Raw genomic sequence first — 13,066 nt, 5'->3', positions numbered from 1 at the left:
TTTTAGAGAGCGATCTTCTCCGCCGCTTCCGGGTATGGTCTTCGGGACTGGGCGTTCCTATTTGATTGACAGTCTTCCGACAGGCTTCCGACGGTCGCATACATCGCGTCACGAGTAGCCGAAAGAAGCTGAACGTCGGTGCGGCTCTATACGGCGCCTGCGCACCGACGTTCGGCTACTTTCGGTTTGGTTCGCAGCAGAACATGCAAACAGGCAAAAAATTAGTTCGAACACGCGAACACCGTTAAAGTCTATGGGACATGAACAATCAAAAGTGCTAATTTTAAAGGTTGATATGCAAGTTATTGTCATAAAGAGTGTTTGGGGACCTGGGTCCTTCCCCAGGGGACATGTATCAATGCAAAATATTTTTTTTTAAAACGTCAGTTTTTTCGGCAGTGATTTGCACTTTACAGTCTTGAAAAATGTGTTATCTCCATTACAAATGCTACTTTTACTCTCGTCTCATACTTTATTCTGAGCAAGCGCGGGTTTCTTAGCATACACACGCTCAAGTTTCTCGTCGGAAACCAGCCCGACCAGGAACTCGACGAGCCAATTTGAGACTCCCATCGAGGAAATAGAGAACTTGCTCTCTTTTTGGCTCGTCGAGTTTCTCGACAGTTTCCTCGACGAAAATGTACACACGACCGGTTTCCTCGGCAAAAAAATATCTCCCAGCAAGTTTCTTGCTGGTTTTGCCGAGAAACTCGGTCGTGTGTACGAGGCCTCACAGGAGTCTAAGTTTTGGCCTTAAAAAAAGCTTATATTATGCAGGTAATCCATGCTGAATACTCCACAATCTCGAGAGGGATAGCCATCCTGGTTACTAAAAAAGCTGCAGTACATATTATACAGGTCAAACTGGACCCTAATGGTAGATATGCTATACTAGTCTTTCAGATGTTTAATGTGTGCTTAATGTTGGAATGTGTACAGGGAGTGCAGAATTATTAGGCAAATGAGTATTTTGACCACATCATCCTCTTTATGCATGTTGTCTTACTCCAAGCTGTATAGGCTCGAAAGCCTACTACCAATTAAGCATATTAGGTGATGTGCATCTCTGTAATGAGAAGGTGTGTGGTCTAATGACATCAACACCTATAATCAGGTGTGCATAATTATTAGTCAACTTCCTTTCCTTTGGCAAAATGGGTCAAAAGAAGGACTTGACAGGCTCAGAAAAGTCAAAAATAGTGAGATATCTTGCAGAGGGATGCAGCACTCTTAAAATTGCAAAGCTTCTGAAGCGTGATCATCGAACAATCAAGCGTTTCATTCAAAATAGTCAACAGGGTCGCAAGAAGCGTGTGGAAAAACCAAGGCACAAATAACTGCCCATGAACTGAGAAAAGTCAAGCGTTGCAGCTGCAAGATGCCACTTGCCACCAGTTATGGCCATATTTCAGAGCTGCAACATCACTGGAGTGCCCAAAAGCACAAGGTGTGTAATACTCAGAGACATGGCCAAGGTAAGAAAGGCTGAAAGCGACCACCACTGAACAAGACACACAAGCCTGTAAACGTCAAGACTGGGCCCAAGAAATATCTCAAGACTGATTTTTCTAAGGTTTTATGGACTGATGAAATGAGAGTGAGTCTTGATGGGCCAGATGGATGGGCCCGTGGCTGGATTGGTAAAGGGCAGAGAGCTCCAGTCCGACTCACGACGCCAGCAACGGTGGAGGTGGAGTACTGGTTTGGGCTGGTATCATCAAAGATGAGCTTGTGGGGCCTTTTCGGGTTGAGGATGGAGTCAAGCTCAACTCCCAGTCCTACTGCCAGTTTCTGGAAGACACCTTCTTCAAGCAGTGGTACAGGAAGAAGTCTGCATCCTTCAAGAAAAACATGATTTTCATGCAGGACAATGCTCATCACACGCGTCCAAGTACTCCACAGCGTGGCTGGCAAGAAAGGGTATAAAAGAAGAAAAACTAATGACATGGCCTCCTTGTTCACCTGATCTGAACCCCATTGAGAACCTGTGGTCCATAATCAAATGTGAGATTTACAAGGAGGGAAACAGTACACCTCTCTGAACAGTGTCTGGGAGGCTGTGGTTGCTGCTGCACGCAATGTTGATGGTGAACAGATCAAAACACCTGACAGAATCCATGGATGGCAGGCTTTTGAGTGTCCTTGCAAAGAAAGGTGGCTATATTGGTCACTGATTTGTTTTTGTTTTGTTTTTGAATGTCAGAAATGTATATTTGTGAATGTTGAGATGTTATATTGGTTTCACTGGTAAAAATAAATAATTGAAATGGGTATATATATTTTTTTTTGTTAAGTTGCCTAATAATTATGCACAGTAATAGTCACCTGCACACACAGATATCCCCCTAAAATAGCTAAAACTAAAAACAAACTAAAACTACTTCCAAAAATATCAGCTTTGATATTGATGAGTTTTTTGGGTTCATTGAGACATGGTTGTTGTTCAATAATAAAATTAATCCTCAAAAATACAACTTGCCTAATAATTCTGCACTCCCTGTATATATTCCGCCCCTTCTCTTTTCAGGTGCTGGAGGGTATTTAAGGGAAGCTGTGCTGATTGCACAGGGTCCACTGTTGTTGATGGAAAACTTCAATGCAGTGTCAGATGCGGCTCTTGACAGACTCTCATCATATTCTCTCCTCCTGGTTAGAGAGCTCTCACTAATGTCTGCCGTCAAAAAAATCCTGGGGTCAGAGAATACTCTTGTCACTCAGAGACTCATAGGACACTGTCTAGGATAGACCTTCTGTTATGCTCTATAGATGGTCTTCCGATCATATCCAGTGTCCAGTATCTCCCCATCGCCCTATCAGATCACACCCCGATGGAGGTCATATTAGACCTAAATGCTCCACGGGGAAGGAAGCACTGGCGTATGAATGTACAGTGGTTGCAGGAGGTGACCAGCCTCTCAGTGTCCGGAAAACCTTGATCCCCGGTGGATTGTCGAGACCCTGTTGGATTGCCAGCCTCTCATTGGCTCTCCTCAGATGAACTCCCCACCGTACAGCTATACCGATTGGGATCTTCAGGATCGGGAATCCAGTCGACCACTGGGCTCCCTGCCACGACTCATATGCTCCTGACCCATATGGTCCCGGAACCAAGAACTCCGCGTGGCACGCACGACCCGGCCAGGTAGGCCATAATGCCGGGGTGCCGTGGTGCAGACACCCTTAAGGTGGATGCCGCACTTGAAGAAGAAGTCCCAGAACTAATGGCGTCTGCCCCATAAATACCCTCCCCCAGCATTCACAGCGAGGCTCAACCCTCCTGATTGGCTACTGGGGAAGAGCACCCAAACCTTGACTCCACTGCTGCCACCTACTGCACTGGGGTGGGAAGAACACCTGACCCCAGTGCAACAGAATGAGCCCACAGCACAGGCAAGCTGAGACAGAGACCCAATTTTAACATTTTAACCAGATCAGAGTTTAACTACACTCTGATCTCCCTCTAAATTTAAATAGCACCGGTACTTTGAAGTAACCAGACGCTACATTATCTTTAAGCCAAAGTTCCAGGAAATCTCCAGGCTGTTTACCCTCTGCTTTTTCAGGGAAACCTACAAAGCGAACATTGTTCCGTCTTTGGTGGTCCTCCATATTTCCTAATTTGTCAGTGTGGACATTCACCTTTCTTTGCACCGTTTGCACATTGCCTTCTAAAGGGCAGACTACATCCTCCAGATCACTGATCCTTTGCTCAGCTTCTGTGGCCTGTTCCCCAATATTCTGTACATCCTGGTTTAGAAATGCCATTTCTGTTCTCATACCATCAATCTGTTCCATCAGGGTAGATTGCCAGGTGTATATGGCTTCCATAACCTTTTTCACGGAGGGATCTACACCCCCCTCTGCCTGCGCCATTTCTCCCATGTCTTTGTGGGACAGCCTGTCCAGGGAGAAGCCTCTTCTTATCCCCCTAGGTATGCGGGGCAGCAAGCTTACATTGCTGGGGTCAGTGAGTGAGTGGTCAGTTCCATTTGGCTGGGTGTTGCTGGGGCCCTGCGCTGATTCCTTGTGGTCATCACCATCTTGGGGTCCCCATGCAAAATGGGACAGGCGTTCTACAGAAGATTCCACAGGTGCTGGCCCATATTTGACCATTTCCAGCTGGTCTGCCAGGTCCAGAGGTGTTAGGGTGTTGGTGTGGTACAGGATGAGTGTCTGACACTCAGGATGTCTGCAGGAGAATTTGTCACGGCCGGAGCTCCTTCACAGCGCTGCTCACATGTTGGCCACTAGCTGTCGATGCGAGTGCCCAGGGGGGAACAATGACCGCTGGGCACCCACAATTGCTTGTGACAGAGCGAGAACCGGGATCTGTGTTTGTAAACAGGAAAGAGAAGACAGATTGTGTGTTCATATCAAGTATGAACACCGATCTCTCTCTCTCTCCTCCTAGTCAGACCCATCCCCCCACAGTTAGAACACATCGAGGGAACAAAGTTAACCCCTTGATCGCCCCCTAGCATTAACCCCTTCCTTGCCAGTGACATTTATACAGTAATCAGTGCATTTTTATAGTCCCAATATAAATTACTGATCACCACCATTACTAGTAAAAAAAATTATAATAATAAAAATGCCATAAATCTATCCACTATTTTGTAGACGCTATAACTTTTGCCCAAACCAATCAATATACTCTTATTGCATTTATTTTTATACCAAAAATATGTAGATGGATACATATCAGCCTAAACTGAAAATGTGTTTTAAAAAAAAAAAAAGATTGGGATATTTATTATAGCAAAAAGTAAAAGATAGTGTTTTTTTCAAAATTGTTGCTTTTCTTTTGTTTATAGCGCAAAAAATAAAAACTGCAGTGGTGATCAAATACCACCAAAATAAAACTCTATTTGTGGGGGGAAAGGGACGTCAATTTGTTTGGGTACAGCGCCGCATGACCTCGCAATTATCAGTTAAAGCACTGCAGTGCTGTATCACAAAAAATGGCCTGGTCATTGAGCAGCCAAATCTTCCAGGGCTGAAGTAGTTAAAAAAATCAATGCTGTGCAGAAAGAAGAGATATTATAAAGAAGAATAAAAAAACTGAATTGTGCAATGTTTGCATTTAATCTTGGCAAGTACTGCCCATTTATTAGCTGCTGCCAACAGATCTGATTGGATGTGTTGTCTTTATGAAATCTTTTTTATATGCATGACACAATGTCATGAGTTTAATATAGTCACTGGCTTTAAAGGTTATAAGATAGGAGATATACAGGCAATCACCCACTGAGTGGAACTCAACATTCAGCACAATGAAAGTCATCCCACTTTTTGCACTGTTAGGTCTCAGCTTCTATCAGGGTAAGTATTAATAATTAATAAACAAGATCTGTAATATATTGCTAGAAAAACTTATAAAACTATTTGGGGGTTTTCAGGTAGTTTTACATTTTGTCTGTTTGTTTTATTGTTGCATTATAGCTAGTGGCAAACCAAAGGGTTTAACAACTCCAGTTTCCAATGCTGATGACAGTTGTCTTCCAAATACACTGAAGGTAAGGTGATATTTCACACGAAAATAAACAACTATATTATTAGTTATTTGCTTAATTTCTTAATTTGTCATGAAACTCTAAACCTACATTGTTTTTGGACTTTACAGGTACCACTCAGGGATAAATGCATATAAAATCACTTTTTGTATTACCAATTAAATTCAGAACAAAAGACTAAAAGGTTATAAGCTGATATATCATTGGCATCTTTACATTTCATTTTATACAGTATGCCTAACACCATTGCCTATATACATGCCCACTTTTATCTTTATATTATACTTTTAGAGTCATACTGCATACAATATAAGCATGGGAAATTATGAATGAGCATCCCCTCTTTGATGTTTTTAGCACATTTACTATAGCTTTCTCAAAATGGAATGCTGAAGTCACTATGAAGGCCATTTAGTAAAATTTTGAGAGATTAATGGAATCATTTCTACAAGATTATTATATATCCACAGTATAGATCACATACATGACAGTTTTGTAGTGCCGTATATATTTATATCACAAGCAAAACTGCTTAAAAAAATCACTCCCAGGCAGACACAGGGTAGTTGTAGATACTGGCTACCTGTTACCACAAAAATGGCATATACCCTGGTGATTTTTTTTCCCGAACATACAGTTGGATAAGTGGATGATATAATAATAGTGTTAAATGTATAGGTTTACATATCTTTATCTCATCTCAGTAGTTGAGGTAAACCCCACTATAGCTTCTTGAGTGATTGCAACCCTGTTAACATCCAGCCTTATCGATCGATAACTAAAAAGCAATATATGATAATATAAAATGTGTATGTGTAGATACATAAAGTCGATAGTTAAGTGGGAGCATCATCAAGCCTTATCTTTAGATATTATTATACAGGATTTATAAAGCACCAACAGTTTGCACAGTGCTTTAGAAAATGGCAGACATTACAGTTACAATACAATTCAATACAGGAGGAATCAGAGGGCCCTGCTTGTTAGAGATTACATTCTAGGAGGGGGGCAAAGTGATACTACAAAAGATAATAACTATGAGGAATGAGCTGATGGAGAAAGTAAAAACACAGTGTACTAGGTTAGAAGCAAATCAAGATAGTCTTCTTTAAAGAGATGGGTTTTCAGGGATCTTGTAAAGATGGACAGATTGGGGTAAGAGTTCCAGATGGGAGAGACTTTGGAAAAGTCATGGAGAAATGCATGGAGGAGGTGACAAGCTAGAAAACAGGAGGTCTTGAGAGGACTGAAGATAGCGGTTTGGTTGGCATTTTGAGACCAGGTTAGTGATGTAGCTGGGGGCAGATTTGTGGATGGCTTTGTAAGTTATTGTTAGAATTTTGAATTGTATTTGGTGAGTGAGTGGAAGTCTAGAGACTTGTAGAGAGGGTTAGAAGACACTGCAGGATTGGTAACGTGGATGAGTCTGGCAGCAGCATACATGTTGGACTGAAGGGTAGATAGCCTATGTAAAGGTAAGCCATCAAGAAGGGGGTTGCAGTAGTCAAGATGGGAGATAACCAGGTGAATTAGAAGCTTTGTGGTGTAGTTGGTTAAAAAGGGGCATATTTTGGAGATGTTGCAGAGGCTGAATGATTTGGACAGCAATTGGATGTGGGGCTTAAAGGAGAGTTCAGAGTGCAGGGTTAACCCTAGCACTTGCAGGGGGGGGGAGTGATAGTTGTGGCATCAATATTGTAACAGAGAAGTCAGGGGAAGGGGCATGTGGGGAAGGAAATATAATTAGCTCAGTTTTGGAAATATTGAGTTTGAGGAAGTGGTGTGACGTCCATATTGATATCTGTTAGTAAATCAGTGGTACGTGAGGAAACTGATAGGGTGAGCTTAGGGGTTGAAAGATAAATTTGGGTGTCATCAGCATATAAATGGTATTGGAAGCCATGGGAAGCTATCGGTTGATCCAGGGAGCAGGCGTAGATTGAGAATAAGGCCCCTTTCACACTGGGAGCAGGAGGTGCGCTGGCGGTATAGCAGCGCTGTTTTTAATCGGCCGCTAGCGGTGCAGTTTTAACCCCCGCTAGCGGCCGAGAAATGGATAAAACCGATGCTACAGCATAGTATAGCCGCGCTGTCCCATTGATTTCAATGGGCAGCAACGGTAAAAGGAGCAGTAAACACACCACTCCTTCACTGCTCCAAAGATGCGGCTAGTAGGACTTTTGGAGTGGTCCTGCTAGCGCACCGCTTCAGTGTGGAAGCCTTGTGAAAGGGACCTAACAGAGGTCCAGGGACTGAACCTTGATGGAAATAGGAATTAAGAGAGGAGGAGGTAGAGTTGTAAGTGACACTTAGGGTGTGGTGAGATATGTATGATGAGAACCAGTGAATAGTGTTGTGGGCAAAATCCTGACTAAAGGGGATTAATAAGGTATTTTTCAATGAGGTTGCAGGGTAGACCGTTATAGACTAGGCGTTCAAGCAGTTTGAAGGCACAAGGGAGTAAGGAGATGAGTCTTAGGTTGTTAAGAATGGTGGGGTCCAGCGAGTTTTTTAAGAGAGGACATGACTGTGAGAAGAAGTATAGAAGCATGTTAGGCCTCGTACACACGACCGAGGAACTCGTCGTAAAAGAAACATCGTTTTCCTCGACAAGTTCCTTGTCAGGCTTGTCGAGAATCTTGTCAAGCTTTCTTTGCGTACAAACTGTCAAGACAAAATCTTGTCCTTTTCAAACGCGGTGACGTACAACACGTACGACGGCACTATAAAGGGGAAGTTTGATTCAACTGGCACCACCCTTGGGGCTGCTTTTGCTAATCTTGTGTTACCGCGTGTTAAGTAAAAGTTTGGTGAGAGACGATTCGTGCTTTTCAGTCTGTTACAGCGTGACAAATGTGCTATCTCCATTACGAACGCTACTTTTACCGAAGGTGCCCTCCCGTCTCATATTTAATTTCCACAGCCCTAATTATTTGCGGTATTCACTAAATGATGCTGTACACTTTTAACTATCACAGAGACTGCTTACACATGGGGAAACATACAATACATAATCATTTACAGGTAGCCCTATTAGTGGTGTGTTTGAGCTGTCTATTAGTTTTAGTATACATATATGGTTTTGGTAGTATATGTGTATTTTGATATAAATAATATATGTGTGTGTGTGTATATATATATATATATATATATATATATATATATATATATATATATATGCACTCTGCTATGAGTATATATATATTTATATGTATTAATTTTAATTTAATTATATTTAATTTGTTTTATATATTTTTTTTATTTATATTTTGTTATGCACTATGCAGTTTTTTAATCAAATGGTATAAGGAATGTAGCAAAATGATAAACGTTTTATGTTGACACGCTTACAAGTGCTGAGTGGGGATTCCATGACCTGAAGTGGTAAATGTTAATTTACAAAATTTCTTAGGAGTTCCCTCCCCAACACTTGTTTGTATGTGTTACACTGGTGACACCTCTGCACATGAGGCGCGGTGTTTCCAGTGTCTCTCCTGTGTTTTTTCGCTCTTCTTCTAATTTTACTTTCAAAAGTTTTTATTCTGCATAACAAAGAAAGAGCAACACTTTGCTTAATAAAAGCATACAATACAATAACTGACAAAATAGTGGAAATGTAGGGGAGATGGTTGGTAACAAAGAAACCTGGGCAAGCCCCTGTGGTGGAATTCAATCAAACATGGCCTAAGCAATGTAGGAAACTCCAGTTTTATTGGATTTGGTCTCGGGGCCCTGCCCCGACATCCCATCTGGGATCAAACTGTGCCAGGGGGAGATCCCCCTTCCCCACTGCCCCACCCCACAGCTTTCCCAACAGAAAACTTTCACTGAGAGCCTCATCCTTTAAGGTTTCCCTGGAAAAGAGGGCAATGAATTTGGACATTAGCAGAGTAGTTCAGGATCGGTTTCATATTGCACGATGTTGCTGCTCCTAAATTAAAACAATTAACAAGATATAAGTATAGAAAAGAAAAGAGAGGAAAATAAAGGATAGAGTAGGAAAGGGGGAGAGTATGAGCCTGTTCCCTGTTAGTGGATTAAGGTTGGTGTTGGGTAATTCCGGTAATGAATGAGATACCTAGAAAGGAAACCCATGGTTCCCAGACACTTTCGAATTTTTGGGTTGTGTCTGTGAGGATGCTCGCTAATTTTTCTTGACATAATCCAGGAGATCTTGCGTCTAGCAGCTGCTAGGGAGACGCAGGCTATTTCCAATCCCTCGCTACCGTCAATTTGGCTCCGAGAAGAATAAAGTGGATTAGCTTTTGTTTGGATTTGGGTGTCTGGAGAATATGGGCGTTGAGCAGGGTGACCATGGGGGACCTAGGGATTGTGCAGTTGGTAACCATAAAGTTTAGATTAAAAAACTTTTTACAGAACGATGGAATTTTGGGGCAATACCACCATATATGTGCCATTGTTCCCTGGAGATGGCAGCCCCTAAAGCATTTTGGTTTTGCTGTTGGGTATATGGCTGCGAGTTTAGTGCGGCATAGGTACCATCTTCTGAGAACCTTTAAACTGGCTTCTATTAGGGAGGTGTTATGTATCCCTTTTAAAGCTTTGGTGCAGGCTGACTGCCAGGTCTCCAGGTCCCACTCGAACTGCAGGTCAACTGTCCATGAGGACATGTAGGGAGATTTAATAGTAGGTAGAGAGAGTGACGAATAGATTACATAATTGCCTCCCCCTTTTTTTTTTTATTGGAAAAAGACAACTTTATTTGGATAAAAGTCATTTTACAATGTAGTTACTTATGTAGAATAATAAAACAGTACATTATAACAGTCATTTTGTGTGAGATTCTTTGTACATACATGTTAAGGCACAGGTTTATGAGGGTATAGACAACCAGTATAACACCTTCATATGACAGTCACTTTCTACTTTCATCTAAGTATGCCTATCTGCTGGGCTTGAATTATTTTAGGCACATGTTTCTCCATCCTCTAACCATCTATCCCACACCTTTGAGTACTTATGCGCACACATTCTATGGGCATAGACTAATTTTTTAAATGGTAGTGCGTCATTAATGTCCTTCTTCCATTGGCGTATGGAGGGAGGCTGAGCCTGCATCCATACCTTGGCTATGCCCTTACGGGCCATAAACAGAGTTTCATTTAGAAATGTAGCATGGTATTTGTCAATTTCTACGTCTGGCAGAAGTCCCAGAAGACATAACTTGGGGTCTAATACCACTTGGGAACCCATATTGTCATGTAAAAACTGGACAATCTGCGTCCAGTATGTGCGAATGTTTGGGCAGCTCCATATGAGATGGAAGAACGTTTCAGGTGCTGCGTGGCACAAATGGCATGTCAGGTCATAAGTATGGAGGAATTTCGCCTTTTTTAGGGGAGTCAGGTAGGCTTTGTGTACAATGTATATCTGTGTCAGTCTGTCAGATAACTTGGGGGACGTCAGTCTGGTCCCTTCCAATATTTCATCCCAGTCTTCCTCCTCCATAGGGCCTATGTATTTTTCCCATTCCATTTTTGCCTTTTGTGCAATGGCATTTGAAGTACGGTTTCTGATCTTTAGATACATGGTCGATATGAGTTTAGAGGGTTCCTCTCCCATTATTTCATCCAGAACTGGGGGAGAATCTGACACTACTTCCATATTTGGTAATTGTGTTTTCAATGCATGGCGCAGTTGGAGATACTTAAAGGGGTTGTAAAGGTAAATGTTTTTTCACCTTAATGTATCCTATGCATTAAGGTGAAAAAACATTCGACAGTACCGCCCCCCCCCCCCCCCAAACCCCCTTTTTTCCTGGGAAAAAAAGACCGTTTTTAAAACTTTTTTTCCATTTATACATGTTTCCTGGGGCAAGACCCGGGTTCTCAAAGACGTTTTCACAGGCATACTATTGACACCCAGCAGGTACAATATTTAAAGGAATTTTTCATTTTTTTTTATTTAAGCATCATTAAAATCACTGCTCCTGAAAAAACTACAGTTTTTAAAACTTTTCTTCCATTGATACATGTTTCCTGGGGCAAGATCCGGGTTCTCAAAGACGTTTTACAACAATAACTTGCATATTAGGCTTTAAAATGAGCACTTTTGAATTTGAACGTTCGAGTCCCATAGACGTCAATGGGGGGGTGTTCATCCCTACTATAGCGTTACATTTCCACTTTGTTAAAGTGGTATATGTGGGAGAGTTGAGCTGCCAAGTAATAATCCTGTAAATCAGGAAGGGACACTCCTCCCATATCCGCAGGGTTCTTCAGAACATGCCAGGCCAGTTTATGTCTGCCATTTGAAAAAAAGTCAATATGATAAGACAATTTCAAATAACAGATAAGCCAAAGTCCACAGTAGAAACAAATCCCTGAAGCAGATGAAGGACAATAGAGTATAAGTTCCTTAAACCATGGAGATGGATAAAGATGTCTGCTTACCAGATGTTGAGACTCGAGTAGGTATACACCTATCAAGTCATGCAGGCTTGTGAGGTTACTGAGAACCTGATGTCATCTGCTGGGGGAAAGAAATGTATGATCCGACAGTCCTTCCTCCTGGATGTTGTTGATTAACCGATATCCATATAGATGTCTCAGATATTGGAATCGATAATTTGCCAAAGGAAAATTAAAACACACATAGCGTGATACTGCGTATGATTTGAAATTTATTTTAAAAGGAAGTAAAAATTTACACTCACGTGTGACCGGAGTAATAAAGCGCTTGTACAAAAGTGGCAGAAAAGGTCAGTGTCTTCTCCCGACGCGTTTCGTTCAATAGAACATCGTCTTGGGGCACTGACCTTCTGCCAACATAAACCAAATATATACATGTAGATGTCCCCTACCTTAATTCCGTGATCCGTATGGGGACAAGTTGCGCCGCACCTGAATGGGTCTCCACTTCCGGGTTGGAACAAGATGGAGTCACTGGCGTGCGCTCAAAGCCTCGATCTGAAAACGAGGCTTGAAAAGAATGGAACGCACGCTGTGCGGAAAAGCGCGAACAAGGACAAGGAGCGGGACGTGATTACGCTAAGCGCCAACGTAAGCAACATGACGTGACTAACGTTCGGAACTTGAAGCGCAGTGAAGGCAATATGCGTTTCACCGACAAAGGACGTCAACTCACGTGGTGTAAAGCCTCCAATAGAGGCGCACGGTGGACATGATAGAAAACCAAAACCGCAACACAAAAGGTGGGGACATCTAGCGTTTGAATAGCGAAAATGCACCAAATAACCAATTCTCAATAAGTTAAATGTAATAATGGTCACATATGCACGTGAATATTAAGATGCAGAGAGCGTTAAAAATTCATCTAATAATTCATAAGCACATAAAGATTAAAATCTATCAATGTATATGAGTAAAAGGTAAACTAAAATAAAAATAAACTAAAATAAGAATATGAAGTCTAAAAAAGGAAGAGAACTTTACATCATCATATATGACAACAATTTCATAATATAAAACGAAAAATGGGGATAATCATGATTTGTTGATAAAATAATTAATATCCCATTCAACGTTCAATCCGTATGGTATATAAGTTTGTAATTCATATATCCAGAATGT

At 41.7% G+C, this 13,066-nt stretch overlaps 1 protein-coding gene across 3 annotated transcripts in view; it reads left to right on the top strand.

The window, feature by feature from the left end:
- The first annotated feature begins 5,179 nt into the window (after positions 1–5,179).
- LOC120945788 overlaps positions 5,180–13,066 on the top strand; it is a 95,916-nt gene continuing 88,029 nt past the window's right edge. For all 3 annotated transcript variants that reach the window (XM_040360193.1, XM_040360191.1, XM_040360190.1), the window contains exons 1-2: positions 5,180–5,322; positions 5,443–5,516. In XM_040360193.1, the coding sequence (XP_040216127.1) occupies positions 5,274–5,322; positions 5,443–5,516 (123 nt within the window). In that variant the 5' untranslated portion in view covers positions 5,180–5,273. The remainder of the gene's footprint in view (positions 5,323–5,442; positions 5,517–13,066) is intronic.

This window comes from Rana temporaria, chromosome 7, assembly GCF_905171775.1.
Source record: "Rana temporaria chromosome 7, aRanTem1.1, whole genome shotgun sequence".
NCBI classification, from domain to species: Eukaryota; Metazoa; Chordata; class Amphibia; order Anura; family Ranidae; genus Rana; species Rana temporaria.
This window is presented reverse-complemented; position numbering and strand designations above follow the sequence as displayed.